Consider the following 25,565-nt stretch of genomic DNA (forward strand, 5'->3'; position numbering starts at 1 on the left):
TGTTGCTGATCCTGTGAGTATTCACATGATGAATGGGATGACCTTTTCCTTTCAAACATATCAAAAGGATACTTGGGAAAAAAAAGAAAGATTTTTTTGGAAGAGATTTTATTGAAAATTTTTAAGGTTTCTGAATTGAAGTATATGAAAAGAAAATGAATAGATTATATGGAAACAGACCATGTTAAATATTAAAATAAAATAGCACAAAGTTTGAAAATACTGTAAAATTTAATATTTCAAATAAATATATATACATTATGTAACCTTCAGTAGGATCCATTATCTTGACTTAAAAACACTGGTATGTGTATCTTTTAAGCATGTAAAAATTACATAGTTGTTGACTAAGGGCAGTCACTTATACATTTAAGAAAGCATTAAAAAATTCATTATATTATCTTACACAAATGTTTTATATTTACCAAAGCCTACCACACTCAATAGGGCACAAATATTGGCCAACTAATTTTAACTTTTATGTTAGACATAAAGTTGTTGTTTTAAACCATTAAGATACCTAAGAGAATCAACTTTATAGAGCTTAGCTTTTCTTAGGCATCTGACTTGTGGGAGGAGAGAGAGAAGTCCAGTGAAGTTATGAGGAATCATATTGTTAATTTTCTAGACATCTCATTTGCTCACAATACAAGTTAAAATGGGTTCTAAAACAAATGTATATGGAGAGGTTTTGAAGAATAAATTGGATATCCCAGGGGAGGATCAGCCGCTTGTACTGTAAGGTTTCTTAAAAGTAGTGGATGAGCTTGTATACTATAACGTTCCTCATCATCATTGGTGGCATAAAGCAATTCCCATGAAAGATTGGCCCACTGACCTCTAACAGCTTCAGCATTTAACTTCCCAACTTGGATCAATAATTCTTGAAGGGTAAGTACTCTCCCAGTGTAAACTCCCTGTAAAGAATAAACGAGGTGGGAGGGAAAGCAAAAGAAAAGAGATTATATTCAGGCCTTTATTTATAAAATTAGAGAAAAATTCCATTGTAGTTAGGCAAACTTAAACAGAAAGTAGTGTATCAAAATGTACACGAGTTGCTTGTCTTCAGAATCAAGAATCACATCTATCTGATTGCTCTCCAAATAAGTGCAAGAGAAAAAAATTTCCTGATAGCCACTGCACTCACTTCTCTTTACTTTCCTCTCTATTCCCTCATCTCATCTGGCCTCAGCAATGCATAAGTCATAAATACTAGTCAGTGAACAATCATCCAATAGGCTCTTTTCAAAAGCAGCTTTATTGAGATATAATTCACATTCCATATAATTCACTGATGTGAAATATATAATTCAATGACTTTTTAGTATGTTCAGATACGTACAACTATCTCCACAACTGCAGAATATTTTCATGACCTCAAAAAGAAACCTTGTACTCTTTAGCTATTATCCTCCTATCCCTTAATTTCCCCAGTCATTAGCAACCACTAATATATTTTCTAATCTAATGTATTGATTTGCCTCGTCTTGGAAATTTTACATGAATGGAATCATGTGTTTTTTTGTGACTGGCTTTAATTCAGCATGTTTTCAAGGTTGATTCATGTTGTAGCATGTATCAAGTAAATTCACTCCTTTTTATGGCCAAATAATATTCCATTGAATGAATATACCACTATTTGTTTATTCATTCATCAGTTGATGGACAGTTGGGTGTGTCCATCTTTCAGCAATTATGAATAATGCTGCTATATTTGAATTTTCATGTGGATTTATGTTTTCATTTATCTTGGGTATATAGGAGTGGAATTACTGGATCATATGGTAACTCTATGTCTAGTTGAGAAAATGCCAGAATGTTTTCCGAAGTGGTAGTACCATTTTACATTTCTGCCAGCACTGTATCAGAGTTCCAATTTCTCCATATCCTCACCAACGCTTATTATCTAACTTTTTGATTTTAGACATCCTACCATGAAGTGATGTCATTGTGGTTTTGACTTGCATTTTGCTGATGATGAATGATATTGAGCATCTTCTCATGTGCTTATTGTTCCATTTGTATATTTCCTTTGAAGAAATGTCTATACAATCCTTTGTTATTTTTAAATTGGGTTAAGTTATGCTATTTATGGTCTAGCCCTCTAGTATATTTTTCATTTAGTTCTTTTTTATAATTTCTATCTCTATTGATATTCTTTCTCTATTTGATGTGAGATTGTCATCATACCTTCCTTTACCTCCCTTTTTAAATTGAAATATAATTGACATATTAGTTTCAGGTGTACAGCATGATTCAATATTTGGATATATTGTGAAATAATCACAATAAGTCTAATTAACATCCATCACTTCTTGAGATGAGAACTTTTATGATCTACTCTCTTAGCAATATAACAATATACAATCAGTATTATTAACCACACTGTGCATTGCATCCCCAGGTCTTATTTATTTTGTAACTGGAAGTTTGTACCTTTACCAATTGCACCCACTCCCACCCTCTGGCAACCACCAATCTTTTCTCTGTGTCTGTGAGTTTGGTTTCTTTCTCTTTAATTTTTTAGATCCCACAGATAAGTGAGATCAAATGATATTTATCTTTGTCTTATTTCACTTAGCATAATACCCTTAAGGTTTATCCATTTTGTCACAAATGGCAAGATTTCCTTTTTTATGGATGAATAATATTCCTCTGTGTGTGTGTGTGTGTGTGTGTGTGTGTGTGTGTGTGTGTGTGTGTGTGTGTATTTTCTTTATCCATACATCTGTAGGTATACAGGTTATTTCCATGACTTCGCTATTAAAAATAATGCTGCATTGAGCATGGGGGTACAGGTATGGTTCTGAATTAGTATTTTCATTTCCTTTGAATAAACATTAAAAATTGAAATTGCTGGATCATACGGTAGTTCTGTTTTTAATTTTCTGAGGAACATCCATATTGTTTTCCAGAGTGGCTGCATTAATTTACATTCCCTTTCTCCACATCTTAGCCAACACTTGTTATTTCCTATCTTTTTGATAAGAGCCATTCTAACAGGTTATGAGGTGATAGTGGTTTTGATTTGCATTTCCCTCATGATTAGTGATGTTGAGAACCTTTTCATGTCCCTGTTGGCAAACTGTGTATCTTCTTTGGAAAAATTCATATTCAGTCTACTCATATCCCCTGCCCATTTTAAAAACAGATTTTTTTTTTTGCTATTGAGTTATATGAGTTCTTTATATATTTTAAAACATAATAACCCATTATTAGATATATGTTTTACAAATATTTCTCCCACTTTGTAGATTGTCTTTTCGTTTTGTTGATGATTTCCTTTGCTGTGCTGAATGAAGCTTTTTATTTTTAAATTTAATTTAATTTTTTTTTTTTTCTGAGCCACACAGCATGTAAGATCTTAGTTCCCCAACCAGGGATCAAACCTGTGCCTCTGCAGTGGAAATGCAGAGTCTTAACCACTGGACTGCCAGGGAAGTCCCTGAATGAAGCTTTTAAGTTTGAAGTAATCCCACTTGTTTATTTTTGCTTTTGTTGTCAAATCCAAAAAATCATTACCAAGACCGATGTCAAGGAGCTACCACCTATGTTTTCCTCTAGGAGTTTTATGGTTTCAGGTCTTACATTTAAGTCTTTAATCCATTTTGAGTTAACGTTTGTGTATAGTGGTAAGACAGTGGCCCAGTTTTCATAACATCATTTATTGAAGAGACCGTCTTTCCCCCATTGCATATTATTGGCTCTTTTGTCATAAATTAATTGACCATATATATGTGCGTTTATTTCTGGGCTCTCTATTCTGTTCCATTGACCTATGTGTCTGTTTTTATGCCAATACCATACTGTTTTGATTACTATGGCTTTGTAATATAGTTTGAAATCAGGAAGCATCATGCCTCCAGTTTTGCTCTTTCTCAAGATTGCTTTAGCTATTTGGGATCTTCTGTGGATCCATACAAAGTTTAGGATTGTTTATTCTATTTCTGTGAAAAATGCCATTGGAATTTTGACAGGGATTGCACTGCATCTGTAGACTGCTTTGGGTGGTATGGACATCTTAACAATATTAATTCTTCCAACCCATGAGCATGGAATATCTTTCCATTTATTTGTGTCTTCAATTTCTTTCATCGATGCCTTATAGTTTTTAGTGTCTTTCACATTCTTTTAAAAATTTACTCCTAGGTCTTCCTAACTTGCCTTTCTGATAGTTCATTATTAGTGTGTAGAAATGCAACGTATTTCTGTATATTAAGTTTGTATACTGCAACTTTACCAAATTCATGTATGAGTTCTAGTAGTTTTTGGTGGTGTCATTAGGATTTTCTATGTATACTATCACATCATCTGCAAACAGTGACAGTTTTACTTCTATCTTTCCAGTTTCGATTCCTTTCTTTCTCTTCTCTGGTTGCTGTGGCTAGGAATTTCAATACTATGTTGAATAAAAGTGGTGAGAGTGGAAATCTTTGTCATGTTCCTTATCTTAGAGGAAGTACTTTCAGCTCTTCACCCCTGAGTATGATGTTAGCTGTAGGCTTCTTATATATGGCCTTTATTATGTTGAGGTATGTTCCCTTTATACCCACTCTGTTAAAGAGTTTTATCATAAATGGTTGTTGAATTTTGTCAAAAGCTTTTTCTGCAGCTACTGAGATGATCATATGATTTTTTAAAAAACTGAAGTATAGTTGATTTACAATGTTGTGTAAGTTTCAGGTGTACAGCAAAGTGATTCAGTTATACATATTCATAAATACATATATATATTCTTTTTCAGATTCTTTTCCATTATAGGTTATTACAAGATATTGAATATAGTTCCCTGTGTGATATAGTAGGTCCTTTTTGTTTATCTATTTTACATATAGTATGTATAGTATCTGTTAATATATGTATAGTATCTGTTAATCCAAACTCCTAATTTATCCCTCCTCCCCTTTCCTCTTTGGTAAAAATAAGTTTGTTTTCTGTGTCTGTGCGTCTATTTCTGTTTTGTAAGTAAGTTCATTTGTATTATTATTTTAGATTCCACATATAAGTGATATGATACTTGTCCTTCTCTGTTGGACTTACTTCATTTAGTACGATAATCTCTAGGTCCAAACATATTGCTGCAAATGGCGTTATTTCATTCTTTTTATGGTTAAGTAATATTCCACTGTGTGTATATATCTATGTATGTATGTGTGTATGTATATATATGTGTGTGTGTGTAAATTGGGTTGGCCAGAAAGTTCGTTTGGGTTTTCCCATAACATCTTACAGACAAACCTGAACAAACTTTTTGGCCAACCCAATATATACTACATCTTCTTTATCCATTCATCTGTCGATGGACATTTAGGTTGCTTCCATGTCTTGGCTATTATAATAGTGCTGTTATGAACAGTGGGGTGCATGCACCTTTTTGAATTAGAGTTTTTGTATTTTCCAGATATATGCCCAGGAGTGGGATTGCTGGATCATATGGTAACTCTAGTTTTAGTTTATTAAGGAATTTCTATATTGTTCTCCATAGTAGCTGCACCAGTTTACATTCCCACCAACAGTGTAAGAGGGTTCCATTTTCTCCACAACCTCTCCAGCATTTATTGTTTGTAGACTTTTTGATGATGGCCATTTTGACTGGTGTGAGGTGATATCTCACTGTAGTTTTGATTTGCATTTTTCTAAAAATTAGCAGTGTTGAGCATCTTTTCATGTGCCAGTTGGCCATCTGTATGTCTTCTTTGGAGAAATGTCTATTTAGGTCTTCTGCCCATTTTTTGATTGGGTTGTTTGGTTTTTTAATATTGAGCTGTGTGAGTTTGCATATTTTGGAAATTAATCCCTTGTCGGTCTCATTGTTTTGCAAACATTTTCTCCCAAACCATAGGTTGCCTTTTAGTTTTGTTTATGGTTTTCTTTGCGTGAAAAAGCTTTTAAGTTTAATTAGGTCCCATTTGTTTATTTTCCTTTCATTTCCATTGTTCTAGGAGGCAGATCCAAAAAATTTGCTGCGATTTATCTCAAAGTGTTCTGCCTATGTTTTCCTCTAGGAGTTTTATAGTATCTGGTCTTAAATTTAGGTCTTTAATCCATTTTGAGTTTATTTTTGTATACAGTGTTAGAGAATTTCTAATTTCATTCTTTTATATGCAGTTGTCCAGCTTTCCAGCACCACTTATTGAAAAGAATATCTTTTCTCCATTGTATATTCTTGCCTCCTTTGTCAAAGATTAATTGACCATAAGTGTATGGACTTATTTCTGAGCTTTCTATCCTGTTCCATTGATCTATGTGTCTGTTTTTGTGCCAGTACCATACTATTTTGATTACTGAAGCTTTATAGTATAGTCTGAAGTCAGGAAGCATAATTCCTCTAGCTCGTTCTTCTTTCTCAAGATTGTTTTGGCTATTCAGGGTCTTCTGTGTTTCTCCATACAAATTTTAAAATTATTTCTTCTAGGTCTGTGAAAAATGCCATTGTTAATTTGATAGGGATTACACTGAATCTGTAGATTGCCTTGGTTAATACAGTTATTTTAACAATACCGATTCTTCCAATCCAAGAACACGGTATATCTTTCCATCTGTGTTGTCTTCAATTTCTTTCATCAGCATCTTACAGTTTTCAGAGTACAGGTCTTTTGCCTCCTTAGGTAGCTTTATTCCTAGGTTTTTATTCTTTTTGATGCAGTGGTAAATGGGATTGTTCCCTAAATTTTTCTTTCTGATATTTCGTTTTTTTGTGTATAGAAATGCAACAGATTTCTGTATATTAATTTTATATCCTGCAACTTTACCAAATTCACTAATGAGCTCTAGTAGTTTTCTGGTGGCATCTTTAGGGTTTTCTATGTAAAGTATCATGTTATCAGTCAACAGTGATAGATTTACTTCTTCCTTTCCAATGTGGATTCTTTTTCTTTCTTTTTCTTCTCTGATTGCTGTGGCTAGGACTTCCAAACTATGTTGAATGAAAGTGGAAAGAGTGGGCATTGTCTTGCCTGCAAGTCCTTGTCTTGTTCCTGATCTTAGACAAAATGCTTTCAGCTTTTCACCACTAAGTATGATGTTAGCTGTGCGTTTGTCATATATGGCCTTTATTATGTTGAGGTATGTTCCCTCTATGCCCCTACTTTCTGGAGAATATATATATTTTTTTATCATAAATGGATGTTGAATTTTGTCAAAATCTTTTTCTGTATCTATTGAGATGATATGTTTTTTTACTTAATTTGTTAATGTGATGTATCGCATTGATTGATTTGCGGATATTGAAAAATCCTTGCATCCCTGGGAAAAAATCCCACTTGATCCCAGTGTATGATCCTTTTAATGTACTGTTGGGTTCAGTTTGCTAGTATTCCGTTGAGCATTTTTGCATTTATATTCATCAGTGATACTGCCTGTAGTTTTCTTTTTTTGTGATATCTTTGTTTTTAGAATAGTTTCAGAAGAATAGGTGTTAACTCTTCTCTAAATGTTTGGTAGAATTCACCTATGAAGCTATGGTCCTGGACTTCTATTTGTTGGGAGTTTTAAAATTACTGATTAAATTTCAGTACTGGTAATTGATCAGTTCATATTTTCTATTTCTTCCTGGTTCAGTTGTGGGAGACTGCACCTTTCTTAGAATTTGTCCATTTCTTCTAGGTTGTCCATTTTACTGGTGTATAGTTGCTCACAGCACTATCTTATGATCCTTTTTGTTTCTGTAGTGTCAGTTGTAACTTCTCCTTTTCCATTTCTGATTTTACTGATTTGGGCCCTCTCCCTTTTTTTCTTGATGAGTCTGGCAAAAGGTATATGGATTTTACTTATTTTTTCAAAAAACCAGCTCTTAATTTCATTGATCTTTTCTATTATTTTAGTCTCTATTTATTTCTGCCCTGCTCTTTGTTTCTCTCTCTCTCTCTCTGTTTCTTCTAACTTTGGGTTTTGTTTGCTTTTCTTTTCCTAGTTCCTTTAGGTGTAAGGTTAAGTTATTTGAGATTTTTCTTGTTTCCTGCGGTAGGCTTGTATTACTATAAACTTCCTTCTTAGAACTGCTTTTGCTGCAGATTTTGGATCATTGTATTTTCATTTTCATCTGTCTCTAGGTATTTTTTAAATTTATTATTTGATTTATTCAGTGATCCATTAGTTTCTCAGCAGTATATTATTTAGCCTCCAGGTGTTTGTGGTTTTTTGCAGGTTTTTTCTTGTATTGATTTCTAGTCTCATATTGTTGTGGTTGTAAAAGATGCCTGATATGATTTCAGTTTTCTTAAATTTACTGTGACTTGTTTTGTGGTCTAGCATGTGATCTATCCTGGAAAACGTTCCATGTGCACTTGAAAAGAATGTGTATTCTGCTGCTTTCAGATGGAATGTTCTGTATACACCTATGAAGTCAATCTGGTTTAATGTGTCATTTAACACCAGTGTTTCCCTATTGATTTTCTGTCTGGAGAATCTGTCCATTGATGCAAGTGGGGTAATTAAAGTCCCCTACTGTTATTGTGATACTGTTAACTTCTCCCTTTATGTCTGTTAATATTTGCTTTAAGTATTTAAGTGCTTCTATGTTGGGCGCATAATATTTACAATTGTTATATCGTTTTGTTGGATTGATCCCTTGATCGTTATGTAATGTCCTTCTTTGTCTCTTGTTACAGTCCTTGTTTTAAAGTCTCTTTTGTCTGATATAAGCATTGCTAACCCAGCTTTCTTTTGGGAAAACAACCCCATTCACAATTGCATCAAAAAGAATAAAATACCTAGGAATAAATCTAACTAAGGAGGTAAAAGACCTGTACTCATTAAACTATAAGATACTGATGAAAGAAATAGAAGATGACACAAACAGACGGAAAGAGATACTGTGTTCATGGATTGGAATAATTAATATTGCTAAAATGACCATACTGCCCAAGGTAATCTACAGATTCAGTGCAATCCCTATAAAAATACCAATGGCATTCTCCACATAACTAGAACAAATAATCTAAAATTCGTATAGAAACACAAAAGACCCCAAATAGTCAAAACAATCTTGAGAGGAAACAAAGCTGCAGGTATCACACTCTCTGAATTCAAAATATATTACAAAGCTACAGTAATCAAAAGTATGGTACTGGCAAAAAAACAGTACATAGACCAATGGAACAGAACAGAGAGCCCAGAAATGAACCCACACATATGTGGGTGGTTAATCTATGACAAAGGGGACAAAAACATACAGTGGGAAAAAGACAGCCTCTTCAATAAACAGTGTTGGGAAAACTGGACAGCTACGTACAAATGAATGAAACTGGAGTATTCTCGCATATCATACACAAATTCAAAATGGATTAAAGACTTAAATGTAAGACCTGAAACTATAAAACCTCTAGAAGAAAACACAGGCAGTAAGTTATTTTACATGAGACTTGCAATACATATTTTTGATATGTCTCCTCAGGCAAAGGAAACAAAAGCAAAAATAAACAAATGGGACTACATCAAACTAAAAAGCTTTTGCACAGTGAAGGAAACTATAAACTAAACGAAAAGACCACTTACTGAATTGCAGAAGATATTTGCAAATAATATACCTGATAAAGCATGAATGTCCAAAATATACAAAGAACTCATACAACTCAACATCAAAAAAAGAAACAACCCAATTTAAAAATGGGCAGAGGACTTGAATAGACATTTTTCCAAAGAAGACATATAGATGGCCTAAAGGCACATGAAAAGATGATCAACATCACTGATCATCAGGGCAAGGCAAATCAAAACCACAATGAGATATCACCTCACACCTGTCAGAATGGCTATTATCAAAAAAACAACAAATAACAAGTGTTGGTGAGGATGTGGAGAAAAAAGAACCCTCACGCACTGTTGGTGGGAATGTAAATTGGTGCAGCCACCATGAAAATCAGTAAGGAGAGTCCTCAAAAAATTAAAAATAGACCTACCACACTAACAAACGTAGTAAGGTAGATAGCTAGTGGGAAGCAGCCGCATGGCACAGGGATATTGGCTCGGTGCTTTGTGACAGCCTGGAGGGGTGGGATAGGGAGGGTGGGAGGGAGGGAGACGCAAGAGGGAAGACATATGGGAACATATGTATATGTATAACTGATTCACTTTGTTATAAAGCAGAAACTAACACACCATTGTAAAGCAATTATATCTCAATAAAGATATTAAAAAAAAAATAGACCTACCATATGATCCAGCAATTCTGCTCCTTGGTATTTATCTAATTAAAATAAGTATAGGACTTCCTTGGTGGCGCAGTGGTTAAGAGTCCACCTGCCAATGCAGCGGACACTGGTTTGAGCCCTGGTCTGGGGAAGATCCCACATGCCACGGAGCAACTAAGCCCGTATGCCACAACTACTGAGCCTGTGCTCTAGAGCCCGTGAGCCACAACTACTGAGCCCAAGTGCCACAACTACTGAAGCCTGCGTGCCTAGAGCCCATACTCCGCAACAAAGAGAAACCCCCTCAATGAGAAGCCCGCGCACCACAACAAAGAGTATCCCTCGCCCCCTGCAACTAGAGAAAGCCTATGCACAGCAACAAAGAACCAATGCAGCCAAAAATAAAAAATAAATAAATTTTTAAAAAAAGAAAAGAAATATGTGCACCCCTATGTTCATTGCATCATTATTTATAATAGCCAAGATATGGAAGCAACTTAAGTGCCCATCAATAGATGAATGAAGAAGATGTGGCATATATACAATGGAATATTAATCAGCCATAAAAAAGAATGAAATCTTGCCATTTGTGACAACATGGATGGACCTAGAGGCTATTATGCTAAATGCAATAAGTCACACAGAAAAAGACAAATATGATTTTGTTTATATTTGGAATCTAAAAAAACAAAACAAATGAACAAACATTAAAAAAAAAACAAACGGAAACAGACATAGGAAACAAACAAGTGGTTGCCAGAGGGGAGGGAGAAGGGGAAGGGGATGGAGAGAGGAAAGAAGTAGGTGCAGGAGATTAAGAGGTACAAACTTCCAATTACAAAAAAAATTTATTCCTAGGTATTTTATTCTTTTAATGCAATTGTAAATGGACTGTTGTCTTAATTTCTCTTTCTGATAGTTTGTTATAGAGTATAGGGTTTTCTATATACAATATCACATCATCTGCAAATAGTACCAGTTTTACTTCTTCCTCTCCAATTTGGATGCCTTTTATTTCTTTTTCTTAACTAAAGTGCTCTGGCTAGGACTTCCAATACTATGTTGAATACAAGTGGTGAGAGTGGGCAACCTTGTCATTTTCCTGATCTTAGAGGAAATACCTTCAGTTCTTCACCACTGAGTATGTTGTTAGCTGTGGGCTTCTCATATATGGCCCTTATTATGTTGAGGTAGGTTCCCTCTATAAGCACTTCGTTTCCCACTTTGTTTAGTTCTTTAATCATAATTTCCTTCAGTCCTTTGAACATATATATAAAATGGTTACTTTGATATCTTTGTTAAACCTGACATGTTGTTGATCTCACAGGCCATTTCTGTCATGTCCCCCTTCCCACCACCCTACACATGGGTCAGACTTTCTTGTTATTTTTGTTTTTTTTCATATCGCCTAATTTTTGTTGAAAACTGGACATTTTAGGTAACACTGCAGCAATTCTGGGTACTGATCCTCTCTACCCCACACCCCAGGGCTTGTTATTATTATTTGCATATTTGCTTAGTGAATGGCTGGATGACTTTAGTGAAGTTAATCCTACCTCCCGTTCAATTGTGAAGTCTTTGATATTGCTCCTCAGGGAGTGCAGCCTTGTGAGTGCCCACAGTTATGATGGGATGGCAGTGGTTTTGGCAAGGTTTTCTTTGTTAAATGCTCACACCCAGCTGGTTGCTCTACATTTTCAACAATGACCTGGGACCTAAATTGCTCCAGAGTGATCCAATTAAATTTGGGCTCCTTTGAAAGAACAGTTTTGGAGGTCAGTGTTTGAGATTCGTTTTGACCCCAGGAGGGCTCTTCTCCGCTGTTTCTTTCCCTGGTTCTCTCTGTTAATCTACCTGGCCTGCAGTTCAGCTGAGACCTCTAAATTTTACCAATTGCCTCTAGTAACTTTCACCACCACCTCCACTGTTTTTTGAGGAACATCTTAAGCTTCAGTGTGTCCAAACTATGTGCAAATGAAGTCACTTCCTTTGGTAAGAGATCTAGAGCTTTTTTTTTTTTTTTTAATGGTCTGCTTCTCCCAGTGGGCAGAATTTCTGAGCCAGAGCGCTGGAACTGGGATGTAAGATAATGACGCACTTCTGAGTAACACCTATGCTTCAGGACATGTGTTTGGTAGAGGGGGAGCAGTAAACTCAGGTCTTCTTGGCTTGCCACTCCCACTGTGGAACATCCATAGACAAGAGGAATCAGGCCCCGCTATTGTCAGTGACACCAGGCCCAGGTAAAGCCTCCATCCAACAAGTTAGGGGTGGCCAGAGGGAGTTCCAACCTCTTGATTACACATGCCGAGAACCAAGCCTCACAATAGGCAGGTGGGAGGAAGATGAGAAATGCTGAAGTCCTTCCTCTTCTGGGAAAACAGTCCTCCAACTGGGAGCTGAGGGGAGAGGGAGCCCTGTGTTCTTGGCCATACCAGTCTGAGTGGAGTTTCTGTCTTGCTGAGCTGGGAGGCAATGGGTCTTGGTTCAAATGATGTAGTCTCTAACTGTTCTTAGGTTTCAGAAGATTTTCTTTAATAAATGTTTATTTGCTATATGCCCTTAGGACCATTTCTAAGACTTTAAATGGTTGTTTTTAAAAAATAACTTTCATCATTTTCATTGGGAAGCACATGTGCAGTAACACCACATGTGGAACCCACAATAAGCTCATAACACTGACTCTTTCATATTGTGCACACTCAATGACATTTTAAATGCAATGAGAACAAGTACTAAATCTTAAAAAAGGCATTCCTTATTTAGAGTCTCTGAATTTTCACAAGTCAGACTTGCTTACAAATTACAAATTTTTCTTCTAGGATTCAAATCCAAAGTAATAATTCATACACTTGAATTTGCCGTACAAATACAACCCATTTAGTCAAATATGCTATAGCAAATTACATTTACTTGACTATCTTATAGCTCAGTTACTGCATAATAGCTACACAACATTCTTTATTGGCTCCTATTAGCTTTGCCAAAGTAAATAATCAGTCATTCTAGGACTGGATTATGTTGGCCATAAAGTCATGATTACAAATACCTTAATACTATAATTAATATATTTATCTCTATCACTTAGGTTAAATACTTTATAACTGATTTCTATTCTTTAAGGTTAATATATGAAAATGTTTAAGAACACATTTTTAACCTTACCATATTAGGATCATACCCCAGAGAAAACAAGTATGGTTTTTCTTGTAAAATTGCTTCCTTCCACTTTTCATCAGATACCAAACCAATGTACCAGTCACTTTCATATTCTTCAAGGCAGTTAGTCAGCTCTTTAAAGTCTTCTATTGGACCTAAACTCGCTTTATCAATCATTAGTTTCAGAGTATACCTAAAAAATGGAGAAACAAAGAATTTTAGAATTTTTAAAATCAACTTTATAGATGAAATAGATTTTTAAAGATACTGAACTGAAATCATATATATTTCAGAAAAAAAGATCTGGGAGAAATGATAAGAGTTAAAGCAAAACAATCCAGTAAGCCATACAAAAAACAGGTTCTCCACATAAAAAGAAAGTACAAATTTAAGTGTGCTCCCGATATAATCAGAGTACATACCAAGCATTTTTCATTTTTTGGAAAGTGATTATTTTTTAAAATTAGAAATGAAAGAGCATCTCCTTCTACGTTATAAAAAAATCAACATTTTTTTGGCCAATGTTACAACTTATATGTAATCAAAATGAATTACCTGAAAGCTTTTAGGGCTAGTTGGAACAGTTCTGGCTTTTCTGTGAGCCAATCCAAGGCAAGAGACCAAGGGAAAACACCACTGTAGACTCTCAATATATGACCAGGACTAGGAATCATATTGTCTACTCCAAACAAACTAAAATAACAAGTCATTACTGCATGAACATAAAAGTCTTTTAAAACTTTGTCCTTTGCAATTTCTTCCACTACATTTGAGGCATTTTCTTCTGAATGAAAACATTCCAACTGCCTTAAAACAAAGTGGTACCAGTCTTCTGGAAATAATGAGCTCATCTCCTTCACTTTGGAATTAGGCAAACAATTAGATATCCACTCTTCAGGTAAGCTTAACAAGTGAGAATGAGAACAACTGAACTCCATGAGAGGGATGTATGCCATGGCTTCTTGTTTCCCTTTGTCAGTAGCAGGGTATCCCAATGCAACTGCTTGGTAAAGACTATTTTCAGTAACTGTGCCTGTAGAATGTTTACCAACCCTCTGTGATTCCACTGATCCTGGAATAGGCAAATTTATACCTGGCAAAACTTTCAACTGATCTTTTTCTTCTTTTCCTTTTTTGATAGTTGGCTCTTCACCAAAAACATCATCAGACCAGTCATCCAAATTTTCTGAATTTAAACTATCTGTGTCTTCTGGGGATTCGGTTTGTGGTGAAGTATTCAAAGGAGGAAGGATTATTAGAGATGCTTTCCCTTTATTTTCAGTTTTGTGAACATTTTCCTGCATGTTGGACCTTCTGGAACAGTACTGAAGAAGTATCCACACAAGTACTTTAACAAGGTCACCTTTAAATTCTTTTAAGTTGTCATGGGAATCAATTATGCCAGACAGGACATTCCTGGCATCAGAATAGAGTTTCACAGGCAAAACAGTACAGGGTGTCAAGACATTTCCAAAGTGTTCATTAATGGAACATACTCTTGCATATTCTTCTTGTTCAAAGGCACCTTCAAAAACTTCGTCAACTCTTCGAGCTTCAGCAGTATGACAGGATGTCTCTTGCAATTCTAACCCCTAAAGAGGAAATAAGAAAATACTTGAGTTTATGATCACTTATTACACAGAGAAAAGTAACTAGTTTTGTAAATACTCATGGATTGGATTCTCAAAATAAAAATATGTAAAATGCAAAAAAAGTCTTTAACCCAAGAGCTACACCTTAATTCAAACTTAATGACACAATATATTTGATGTTGGATACAGATATGAAAAATAATGTTATATTTTTAAAGAAATTTTAGAAATTCCACTGGAAATTAGCAAAACAATTTTAATGAGTATGACCATAATTTTAAGACTGTACATCAAGGTTGAATCACACTTGTTAAAAACTTTTAAAAATTGTACAAATTTGAGGGGGGAGCAAAATTGGAACTACACAATATGCACATTAGCTTTGTATCCTTTCCAGCCTACTTTATATGAGAGCAGTATTCTACTATATGGATATGCCATAATCTATCTAACTATTCCTTTGTTCCAGTTAAAAAAATTATAATAACGTAATAATAATACAGATTTATGTATTTGATTATTATCTATCTCCTCCAACTACAATATAAACTCCACAGAGCAGCTCTCTTTTGGTTACTACTGTATCCTCAGTGCCTAAACTAGTAGTTGGCACACAATGAGGGATGCAACAAATATATGCTGAAAGAATGAATACTATGAATATGTCCTTATATGAATTTTAAACCCATTTTGATTACTTCGCTAGAAGGAATCACTTGAAGAGGATACCTCAGGTCACTGTTTACTATTATTATTAATTATTGCTTATTTATTTATACATCTTTACAAAACTACCAGTGATTTTAATAAAAGGCAATGCTGTTAGGTTGTATTATGATCCAGGGAAAGAACACGGAATGTGATATCAGAATCTGCTTTTAAATCATGGCTCTGCCAGATGCTAGTACACAATCTTGAGTAGGTCACTTACCCCCTGAGATTCCTTTTGCTTCTCTTTCAAAGAAAAATAACCCTGGCACATAGGGTTGTGAAGAGAAAAGCAAGTAATGAAAGTGTCTTGTCAAATTTAAAGTGTTATATAAATGTTAGTAGATGGTATATCTAAGCAAGCTTGTGTCCGGAAAAATGAAAAGGAAAGAAAGAAAGACTGCCACCAAAAAGTATATCTATATATCATATATTTCATGGAGCATAAAAGATCAATAAAAGGACCCACATTATTAGGTATTATAAAACTGTACCATTAAAAAAATAGAACTAAATTAAGCAATGAAAATGTCCTCCATATTTTACATGATTTTTTGCCTTCTCCTACTTGTAGATGTTAGACTAGAGCAGTAGTTCTCAAACTTTAGGTGAGTCAGAATCACTGGAAGACTTGTTAAAACACAGACTGCTGGGCAACCCCCCCTCCGAGTTTCTGATTCAGTAGGTCTGGGGTGAGGCCTAAGAATTTCCATTTCTAAAAAGTTCCCAGGACATGTTAAAATTACTAATCTGGAGAACTGCATTTTGAGAACCACTGGACTAAAGGAACAGCTTTTTAGTCACCAGCAATTTTATCCAATCCGCATTAAGACAAAAAAATTCATTAATTCACTACTCATTCAACAAATATTTATTAAGGGCCTACTATGTGCCAGGCCCTGTTCCAGGGGCTCAGGATATATTCTCCAAATAAAAACAGAGATCCTTGCTCTTGCAACATTTATATTAGAGAGTGGAGGAACACAGGTAATCAACAATAAAATTAATAAGCAAATTACATAGTTTGCTAGAAGGTATAAGTGTTATGAAAATAGAGAAAAAGTAAAGCAAGCAAGGAGGATTGGAAATGCAGGCAGGAATGGGAGTGGGTATTCAATTTTAAATAGGATGCCCACAGTAGACCTCATTGGGAAGGTGACATTTGAGCAAAGCCCTAAAGGTGGTGATGGAATTAGCTGTGTGGCTGTCTGAGGAAGAGTGCTCCAGGCAGAGGGAACAGCCAGTATGCTGGGGTAGGGTGAGATGGTTAAAGGAGCAGATGAGACCAAATAGGGAGCCTGACCCTTTAGGGCCTTGGCTTTTACTCTGAACAAAAGAAGATATTCACTGTCGGATTTTGAGTAGGGAAGTGACATGATCTGACTTAGATTTTAAAGATCATTCTGGTTGATAATAGGCTGTAGGGGGCCAGAGGCAGAAGCGGAGAGACCAATTAGGAAGTGATTGCAGCTATCCAGGAAAGAAATGAAGGTGACTGAAAGTAGGGTGGTGAGAAGTGGTGGGATACAGGATATGACTTAAAGGCAGAGCCAACAGGATTTCTTGTTGGATTGGATATGCAGTATAGAAGTAAACAAGGAGTCAAATATCACTGGACTAAAGCCCAAATGTTTTTGATCTGAGCCACTAGAGGATGGAGTTGTCAGCAAGGACTGGGGCAGTCTGATATTAACAGGTCAAGGAAAGAGAAGGAACCATCAAAGGAGACTGTCAAGGATTAATCCATGAAACAAGTGAAGAGATGAACTCTGTCAAATTCTGCTGACAGGTCAAGAACGGGTCTGAGAATCAATCCTTGGATTTAGCAATGCCACAGCCACTGGAGACCTTGACAACAGCAGTTTTTACTAGAGTAATAGGTAATAGGGTCAAAAACCTAGAGTAAGTTGAAGAGAAAAATGGAAGTAATGAAATTGGAGACATGATTATAAGTGACTCTAATAAGGCATTTTGCTCTGAAAGGAGAAAAACAGTATTAGCAGGTAAGGGCAGTGGGGTCAAAAGAAGTTTTTTATATTAAGTTGAGAATGCTTGTATGATATAGGAGTGAAGAAAATATTACTGAGTCACCTTTTTGAGATGCTCAACTAGATAGGGATAAAAAGAATAAGACTGGATAAAAAAGGGGCAAGTGTATTTTGTTACTATGCTCTATCATACAGTCAACACTAGTCTGTCTATCAATATGTGCATACTGAAATACACTTTAACAATCCTAAGTGTTTTCACAAGTAAAAAAATACTCTTCCAAAGTGAGCTGTTAATTCTTTGATGTGTGCATAACAAAATTTTTACACATGTACTAGAGAGGTTTCAAATGCACATTGACCTTAATGTTAATACAGCAATAAGTATAGCCACATTCTAGAATCATTATCCATATTAAACGATCCTGAAAACGGCCCAAGTAATGAGACCCAGGTAAGAGGAGACCTAAAACAAATTAGAAAAAAAAAGTAAGTAATTGTTAAAGCTTGTTTTATTTTGCCACGTGAATCTTTAAAATTAATAACACACTTGGGACTAATTAATAATTCTTTCTACCCTCTTTTTAGGTCAAGAATACAAACAACTATCCATTGCATATCAGGAGGCATTAAATTAAGCTCTTTACAGGAACAGTTGGAAGAGAAAATCTATAGGTGATAATTTATAAGAATTAAGAATATATTTTCCAGAAAAACAACAAATTAGAACCTGTTATGTAAAACCCTAAATACATATTAAATATATTAGGAAAATATATTAAATATATAAAAGCCAACTTCACATTAATGATTTAAAACATTTTGGACATTTTTATATACATGCCTATAAATTTGTGGTGTTAAAAATTTACATAAAATGCTATCTACCACACTGTACAAATACTCTTAAAACTTAGTTTTTCTCTCAACATGGTCTCTGAGACATTATATATCGACTACAAAGCTCCTTCACTCTAACTATACTGAGAATTCATTGTACAAATATAGCTGAATTTAAATATTCATTTCCCTGATAACATTTCAGATGTTTTCCAATTTTTCACTATTATAAATAATGCTGTATAAATTATCTTTGTACAAGTCTGCTTGTACAATGTATTATGTAGAAAGAGTTAACATAGCAGAAATAACTGCTGTCTGTTGAAAGGCCTGCTTACAAAGTTGGCCCTTGGCTGGAAACTGGGAACTTGTATTTCAAAAGAGCTCTCACCACCCTACCTGATAAACAGTCTCGCATTGTGCCTAAACTGTCTGTGCAAAGAATACAGTTTATACTGAGCACTTGCTTTCCTTTTGGGAGGCTGAAATTTTGGTATTTCGTAGGCAGCGGGTGCCTACATGACCAGCCCTCAATATAAGCCTTAGGCATTGAGTCTCAAATAAGCTTCCCCAGTAGTCAACATATCACACATACTGTCACAACAAGGCGCTGGGGAATTAAGCACGTTCTGTGTAACTCCACTGGGAAAGGATGCCTGGAAGCTTTCACCCAGTCTCTCACCCCATGTGACTTTTCCTTTGCTGTATTTGTTCTGCATCCTTTTACTATACTAAATCTTAGCTATGAGCACAACTATATGCTGTCCTATGTGTCCCCCTAGAAACTCATCAAATTTGGGAATGGTCTTGGGGACCCTCAAGACACACGTCCAAGAGTTTCTCTAGAATTGCAATCACTGGATCATGGAATTTAAAACTGGAATTCCTAGGCCATGGGATATGTACATCTTTACTACAGACTATTAAGTTTACTCTTCAAGGTAGCTGTATGAATTTACACATTCCCTTTCAACAGGGTTTGAGAGTTCCTGTTCCCCACTCCCTAGCCAATACTTGTTAATGTCAGACTTTTTTTATATTTTTGTCAATCAGATGTGTGTGAAATGTTACCTCACTGTTTTCTGTTTTTCTCCCAGGAAATACTTTACAACACACTTACTGGTTGAATATAATTGATTTGATAATAACGTATAATTTCTACCTTATTACTAAGGTATTTATTATTTCAGATGTGAGTTTAACGTTACAGGCATTTTAAAAAGTGGCATTGCACTATATAATAAAAATTAATTGGAAGTGTATGAAAGTATTAAAAGTGTAGAATATTTCCTATAAGGAAAATGCTTATTCATAAAAAATTTATATCAGAAAAATAAAATTTTTCCTAAATTATCTCACATAATAGATAATTAGAAAAGTTCAACCCAAATAAACATTTCATTAAAATTCTAATTTTAAATTGCTACTCTCTGCCAGGGGAGTTAGTCTGCTAGGAAGTCACTGGACATACCTAAAACAAGTTCAGGGGCTAAAGCATACCGTAGGAGACAACACACTATTGTCATCGGCTTGTACTTTATCTAAAACCAACCTTGAGAAGTACAATATAGCTGAATTTACAGTTAGTGTATGATGAAATTATAAAATTATCACAAAATTATAATTATAATATTAGCTCATTCTCATCAAAAATCTTGCTAATATTCGTATAGCACTTCATTTTGGGAGGTTACCGATCACTGACCAAAGCTTTTATGTTCCCTTACCCTCTAACCTTGTCAGACAAGTTGCTAGACATTAACTAATAAGATACAAGCAGACTCCTTTAAGCTCTTCAATCTGATATTTATATAATGCTAGTTTTCACTCTTTATGGACCTAAGCTGTTATATCTACTTGACATGAACTCATTAAAATTCATGAAAATTTTGGGATAAGGTGTTTCATGTTTCATAGGGGGACTATAACTTGATTTTAGTCAAGAAAATGTTTTTTAAAAATTGTCAAATCACCTAAATGAAATTTTCACTTCATATTTTTATTTTATAACTTTATTTCCCTCAAAATAAGGAGTAGGAGATATACTTCTTCATATTTAGTCTTTCTGCCTGCACATCAAAGTATTAGAATCTGTATAACAGCTGGATCAAAAGACTGTTTTTCTGTCTGTTCATTTTTTTGTACTTTATATGCATTTGTGAGGATTTCTTAAGCACAACCCATTTACTTACCTAAACTTCCAGCTGCCATTGCAGACTGCAGGGCAGTGTTCAAACTCGGGACCATCTGGTAGTAGTACACTGTATCTGCACACACACAGGCTGTGGTACCCACAACTCCTGGCCAACTCTGAATAGGTCGAGGAAACCCCACCAAGAACAAAGGAAGGGTGAAGAGGGGGAGTAAGGGAGAAGAGAGTAGTGCAGAAAAAACTATGAAGATCAACACAAATGGAGAGAAGACAATGTTGAGTACACATAAAGTGGTGGTTGATTTTCTACGTTTTTTCTCTGTCCATGACGCCAAGAGTATGGTCACAGCAAACTGCAATTTAGAGATGAATTGAATCAGACGATCACGCATGATACCAACCTGCAGAGACATAAAAATGAAGTTTTTATTCTTAAATACCTTTCATAAATTTTCAAGATCATATAAGAAAAACAGTATAATTTTATTACTGCTCCAATATTTTTGAGGAAATAGCCCTTACATGAGATCCTTTGTTATAATTTTCTCCAATCTCACAGTTAATAAATGAGACTACATTTTTAAGTTTCACCTCTCTTAAAAAAAAAGTAGTACTAAAGAGAACACAGTGCTATGTCTATCTTAAGGTTGATTAAGCTTTGCATTACATGCTTGTTAAGTCATGAGAACTAGCAGTAGTAAACAGTTAAGCAACTATCCTTAATTTATCCTTATTTTAGAGAATATTTTACAGATTAAAAAACAGACATCATGCCATAAGACAAACCTCAATAGACTGAAATCATACTAAGTGTATTCATATGAATCATGAAAAGTATGTTCTTCAATCAAAACTGAATTAAATCAACAACAGAAAGAAATCTGGAAATTAAAAGACAAATTCCTAAATAACCAACAGGTCAAAGAAGAAATCACAAGATAAACAAGAAAACATTTTCAGATGAATGAAACACACAACAAAACTTGTGATACAGCAAACCCAGTCCTCAGAGGGAAATTTATAGCTACAAATGAAAGAGCAGAAAGATCTTAAACCAATAACCTAATCTTCCACCTTAGGAAACTAGAAAACAAAGAGCAACTAAATCTCAAGTAAGCAGAGGTAAGGAAATAATAAAGATTGGAGTGGAAATTAATAAAACAGAGAATAGAAAAATAATAGAGAAAAATCAATGAAACCAAAAGCTGTTTTTTTGAGATCAGCAAAACTGACAAACCTTTAGCCAGACTGACCAAGAAAAATACATAGAAGACTCAAATTACTAAAATCAGGAAGGAAAGAGATAACATTGCCAGCAATCTTACAGAACAAAATAAAAAGAATTATAAGAGAATATTATGAACAACGATATGCCAATAAAGTAGATCACTTAGATGAAACTGACAACCTCCTAGAAAAAGACATAAATTACTGAAACCAACTCAAGAAGAAATAGAAAATCTGAATATACCTATAACAAGTAGAGAAACTGAATTAACAATTTAAAAGCTACCCAAAGAGAAAAGCTGAGGCCCAGATGGCTTCCATACTACAAAATACTACATAGTACAGAATATTTTAAGATACATACTGAATACTACATTCAAGATTATTGATATGAAATTCCCACCTCATTCTATGAGGTCACTGCTATTCTGGTATCTAAACGAAAGATACGAAAAGAAAGCCACAAATATATACATCAGACAAAAATTCTCAACAAAACACTAGCCAACTGAATCCTGCAACATAAAGACAAGACTATACACCAAGACTGAGTGAGATTTATTACAGGAATGCAAGATTGGTTTAACAACTGAAAATCAATATATTACACCATGTTAGTAGATTAAAAAACCAAAACCACATGACTATTTCAATAGATATAGAAGAGGCAAAATCCAACACCCTCCAGGATAAAAAAGTTTAACTAGGAATAGAAGCAGGAATGGTAAAAGACAGACATCAACTTAATGGAGAAAGACTGAATGCTTTCCTCATTAAGATGTCCACTCTTACCTCTTCTATTCAACATTATACTGGAGGTTCTAGCCAGGGCAATTAGGTAAGAAAAAGAAATGAAAGACATCCAGATTGGAAAGGAATGGAAAGGAAGAAGTAAAACTATATCTAATTTGCAGATGACATGATCTCATATACAGAATATCCTAAGAAATCCACTAAAAATCTATTAGAAACAATAAAACATTTCAGTGAGGTTTCAGGATATAAGATTAACATTAACTAATCAACTGCAGTTTATACTTGAGCAATAAACAACCCAAAAAATTAAGAAAACAATCTACTTATAATATCATCAAAAAGAATAAAATACTTAGGAATAATATTTAATAAAACTGTAAGACCTGTACACTGAAAACTACAAAACAATGTTGACATAAAGAAGATATAAATAAACATGAAGACATGTCATGTAGATGAATGGGAAGAATTAATATTTCTAAGACAGCAACGAAGCCAAATCTAGCCTCTGTATCCCGACACTGAATTGAACCTCGGAGACAAGAGTTTTGGGTGAAGTAGAATAGTTTTATTGCTTTGCCAGGCAAAGGGGGCCACAACGGGTTAGTGTGTTCAAAACTGTGTGTCCCAAACCCGGGGGTGGTGGTGGTGGAGGTGGGGTGAGGAGTTTTATAGTCAAGGGGAGCAGTGTTGCTGGTAAGGATCAGGGTGCCTTGCTGCATTCCTTCAATCCAAAGATTATATGGCATCAGGTGATGATGGGCAAACTGTGACCTTCTCTGGAATGAAGAGTGCTTCATCAAGTAGTTAACACCTTCCATTTGGTGGGGGTTTTAGTTCTGCAGAAGAGCTCAAAGATATTGTTATGTGTATCCCTTGAGCGGGAACCAGGACCCTGCTCCTAAGGCTGCACTATTGTTTCTTGACTGCTCCTCATTTGTCTCTCCATCCTCTCCCTTCCCCGATTAGCAACTGTTTGAACCTGCCCTTTGGAACTCAGGGAAGGGGACACAGAAAGGTTTTTGTGCCCAGGAGCCCCACAGGGTCCTACTCGGTTTCAGCAATATTCCCCAAATTTTATCTACAGATCTAAGGCAATCTCTATCAAAGTCTCAGATGCCTTTTTGAAAAACTTGAAAAGCCAAAACCAATATTTCTATGGTAACACAAAGGTACCAGAATAGTCTAAACAATCTTGAAAAAGAAAAACAAAGTCATAACATTCACACTTTCCAATTTTAAAACCTACTACAAAGCTACTGTAATCAAGACAGTGTAGTACTGGCATAAGGACAGACATAGATGAATGGAAAAAAGAATAAGAGCCCAGAAATAAACCCTTACATTTGTTTGATTTCTGGCAGGGTGCCAAGAAAAGTCATTGAGGGAAGAATAGCTTTTTCAATAAATTATGCTGAAACCATTGTACATTCATATACAAAAGAATGGATTTGGAATCCTACCTCATAACATATACAAAAATTAACTCCGAGTAGATCATAGACCCAAATGTAAGAGCTAAAACTATAAAACTCTTAGAAGAAAACATAGCAAATCTTTACGATCTTGAATAGGCAGTGTTTATTAGATATGACACCAAAAATACAAGCAACAAAAGAAAAAAATAGATAGATTGAATTTCATCAAAATTAAAACTTTTTTGCTTCAAGGGACATTATCAAGAAAGCTAAAGACAACCTACAGAATGGGAGAAAACTTTTGCTTGTCATATATCTGTCAAGGAACTTGTATCCAGAATATATAAAGAACTCTTAAACTTAACAGTAAGAAGTCAAGTAGCCCAGGTAAAAATGGGCAAAGAAGTTGAACAGACATTTCCCCACAAACATACACATAGGGCCAAGAAACATATGTAAAGATGAATCATTAGTATTCAGAGAAATGCAGTATCAAAATCGTGAAAAGACCCATGACAATGCTATAATGAAAAAGTCAGATAACAACTGTTGATGAGAATGTAGAGAAATTAGAATCCTCATACACTGCTGGTGAGAATGTAAAATGGTGCAATCATTTTGGAAAAATGTTTGGCAATACCTTGAAGTGTTAAGACATAAAGTTCGTGTGTAACTGAAATTCCAGTCCTAGGTAAACATACCTGACAGAAACGAACTCACATGTCCATATAAAAACTTGTACTTGAATGTTCATAGCAGCATTATTCATAATAGTCAAAAAGTGGCGGCAACCTAAGTATCTATCATTTAATGAATGAATCAACTAAATGTGATATATCCATACAATGGAATATTTTTCAGCAATAAAAAAGAATAAAATACTGATACATGCTACAACATGGATGAATCTTGAAAACATTAAGAGAAAGAAGCCAGATGCAAAAGACAACATACTGTATAATCATATTCGTGTGAAATGTCCAGAATTGGCAAATCCTTAGAGACAGAAAGTAGATTAATGGTTGCTGCGGCTGGAGTAGGGAGTAGATGAGATGGAGAGCAGAATGGAAATGACTATTAATGTGTATGAGGTTTCTTTTTGGGATGTTGTAAATATTCTAAAATTAGATTGTGGTGATGGCTGCAAAGTTCTGAATATACATCGCAGAACTTTACACTTTAAGTGAATGATTTTATGGTATATGAAATACATCTCATTAAAGCTGTTAAAAATATATTTACCAGTAAGAGTCTGATTCCTGTATCCAGATTTCGGTTCCACCATATGTCTGTATTGGAGATCAACAAGTGCACTGATGATACAATGACTGTCTCCAATAAAGCATTTTCTGTATTCTGCCATACCTGCAGTACACAAATTTACCACTTTATTAGGCAGAATTTGATAATCTAAGTAAACTGTTAGAGTAAACAAAATCATAATTAAATTTGGGAATAGTAAAATACTATTAAGTGCATATTAGCATTACCATTCTAAAAGCTCTTGTGAATCCAATGGAGACAGACACAGAGTGGAGTCCTTGTAAGGAACTGTCCAATGAAAGAAATGCTATCATAGCAAAAGGTGACACTAA

General features: G+C 34.9%; 1 protein-coding gene across 3 annotated transcripts in view; it reads right to left on the bottom strand.

Moving 5' to 3' along the window:
* Positions 1-25,565, bottom strand: part of PCNX4 (pecanex 4) — a 42,839-nt gene continuing 17,274 nt past the window's right edge. For all 3 annotated transcript variants that reach the window (XM_079912890.1, XM_079912891.1, XM_079912889.1), the window contains 7 exons: positions 25,461-25,561; positions 25,213-25,335; positions 20,610-20,970; positions 17,940-18,043; positions 13,845-14,881; positions 13,296-13,482; positions 1-917 (listed from right to left, as the gene is read on the bottom strand). In XM_079912890.1, the coding sequence (XP_079769016.1) occupies positions 666-917; positions 13,296-13,482; positions 13,845-14,881; positions 17,940-18,043; positions 20,610-20,970; positions 25,213-25,335; positions 25,461-25,561 (2,165 nt within the window). In that variant the 3' untranslated portion in view covers positions 1-665. The remainder of the gene's footprint in view (positions 918-13,295; positions 13,483-13,844; positions 14,882-17,939; positions 18,044-20,609; positions 20,971-25,212; positions 25,336-25,460; positions 25,562-25,565) is intronic.

Source organism: Stenella coeruleoalba, assembly GCF_951394435.1.
Source record: "Stenella coeruleoalba genome assembly, chromosome: 2".
Lineage (NCBI taxonomy): Eukaryota > Metazoa > Chordata > Mammalia > Artiodactyla > Delphinidae > Stenella > Stenella coeruleoalba.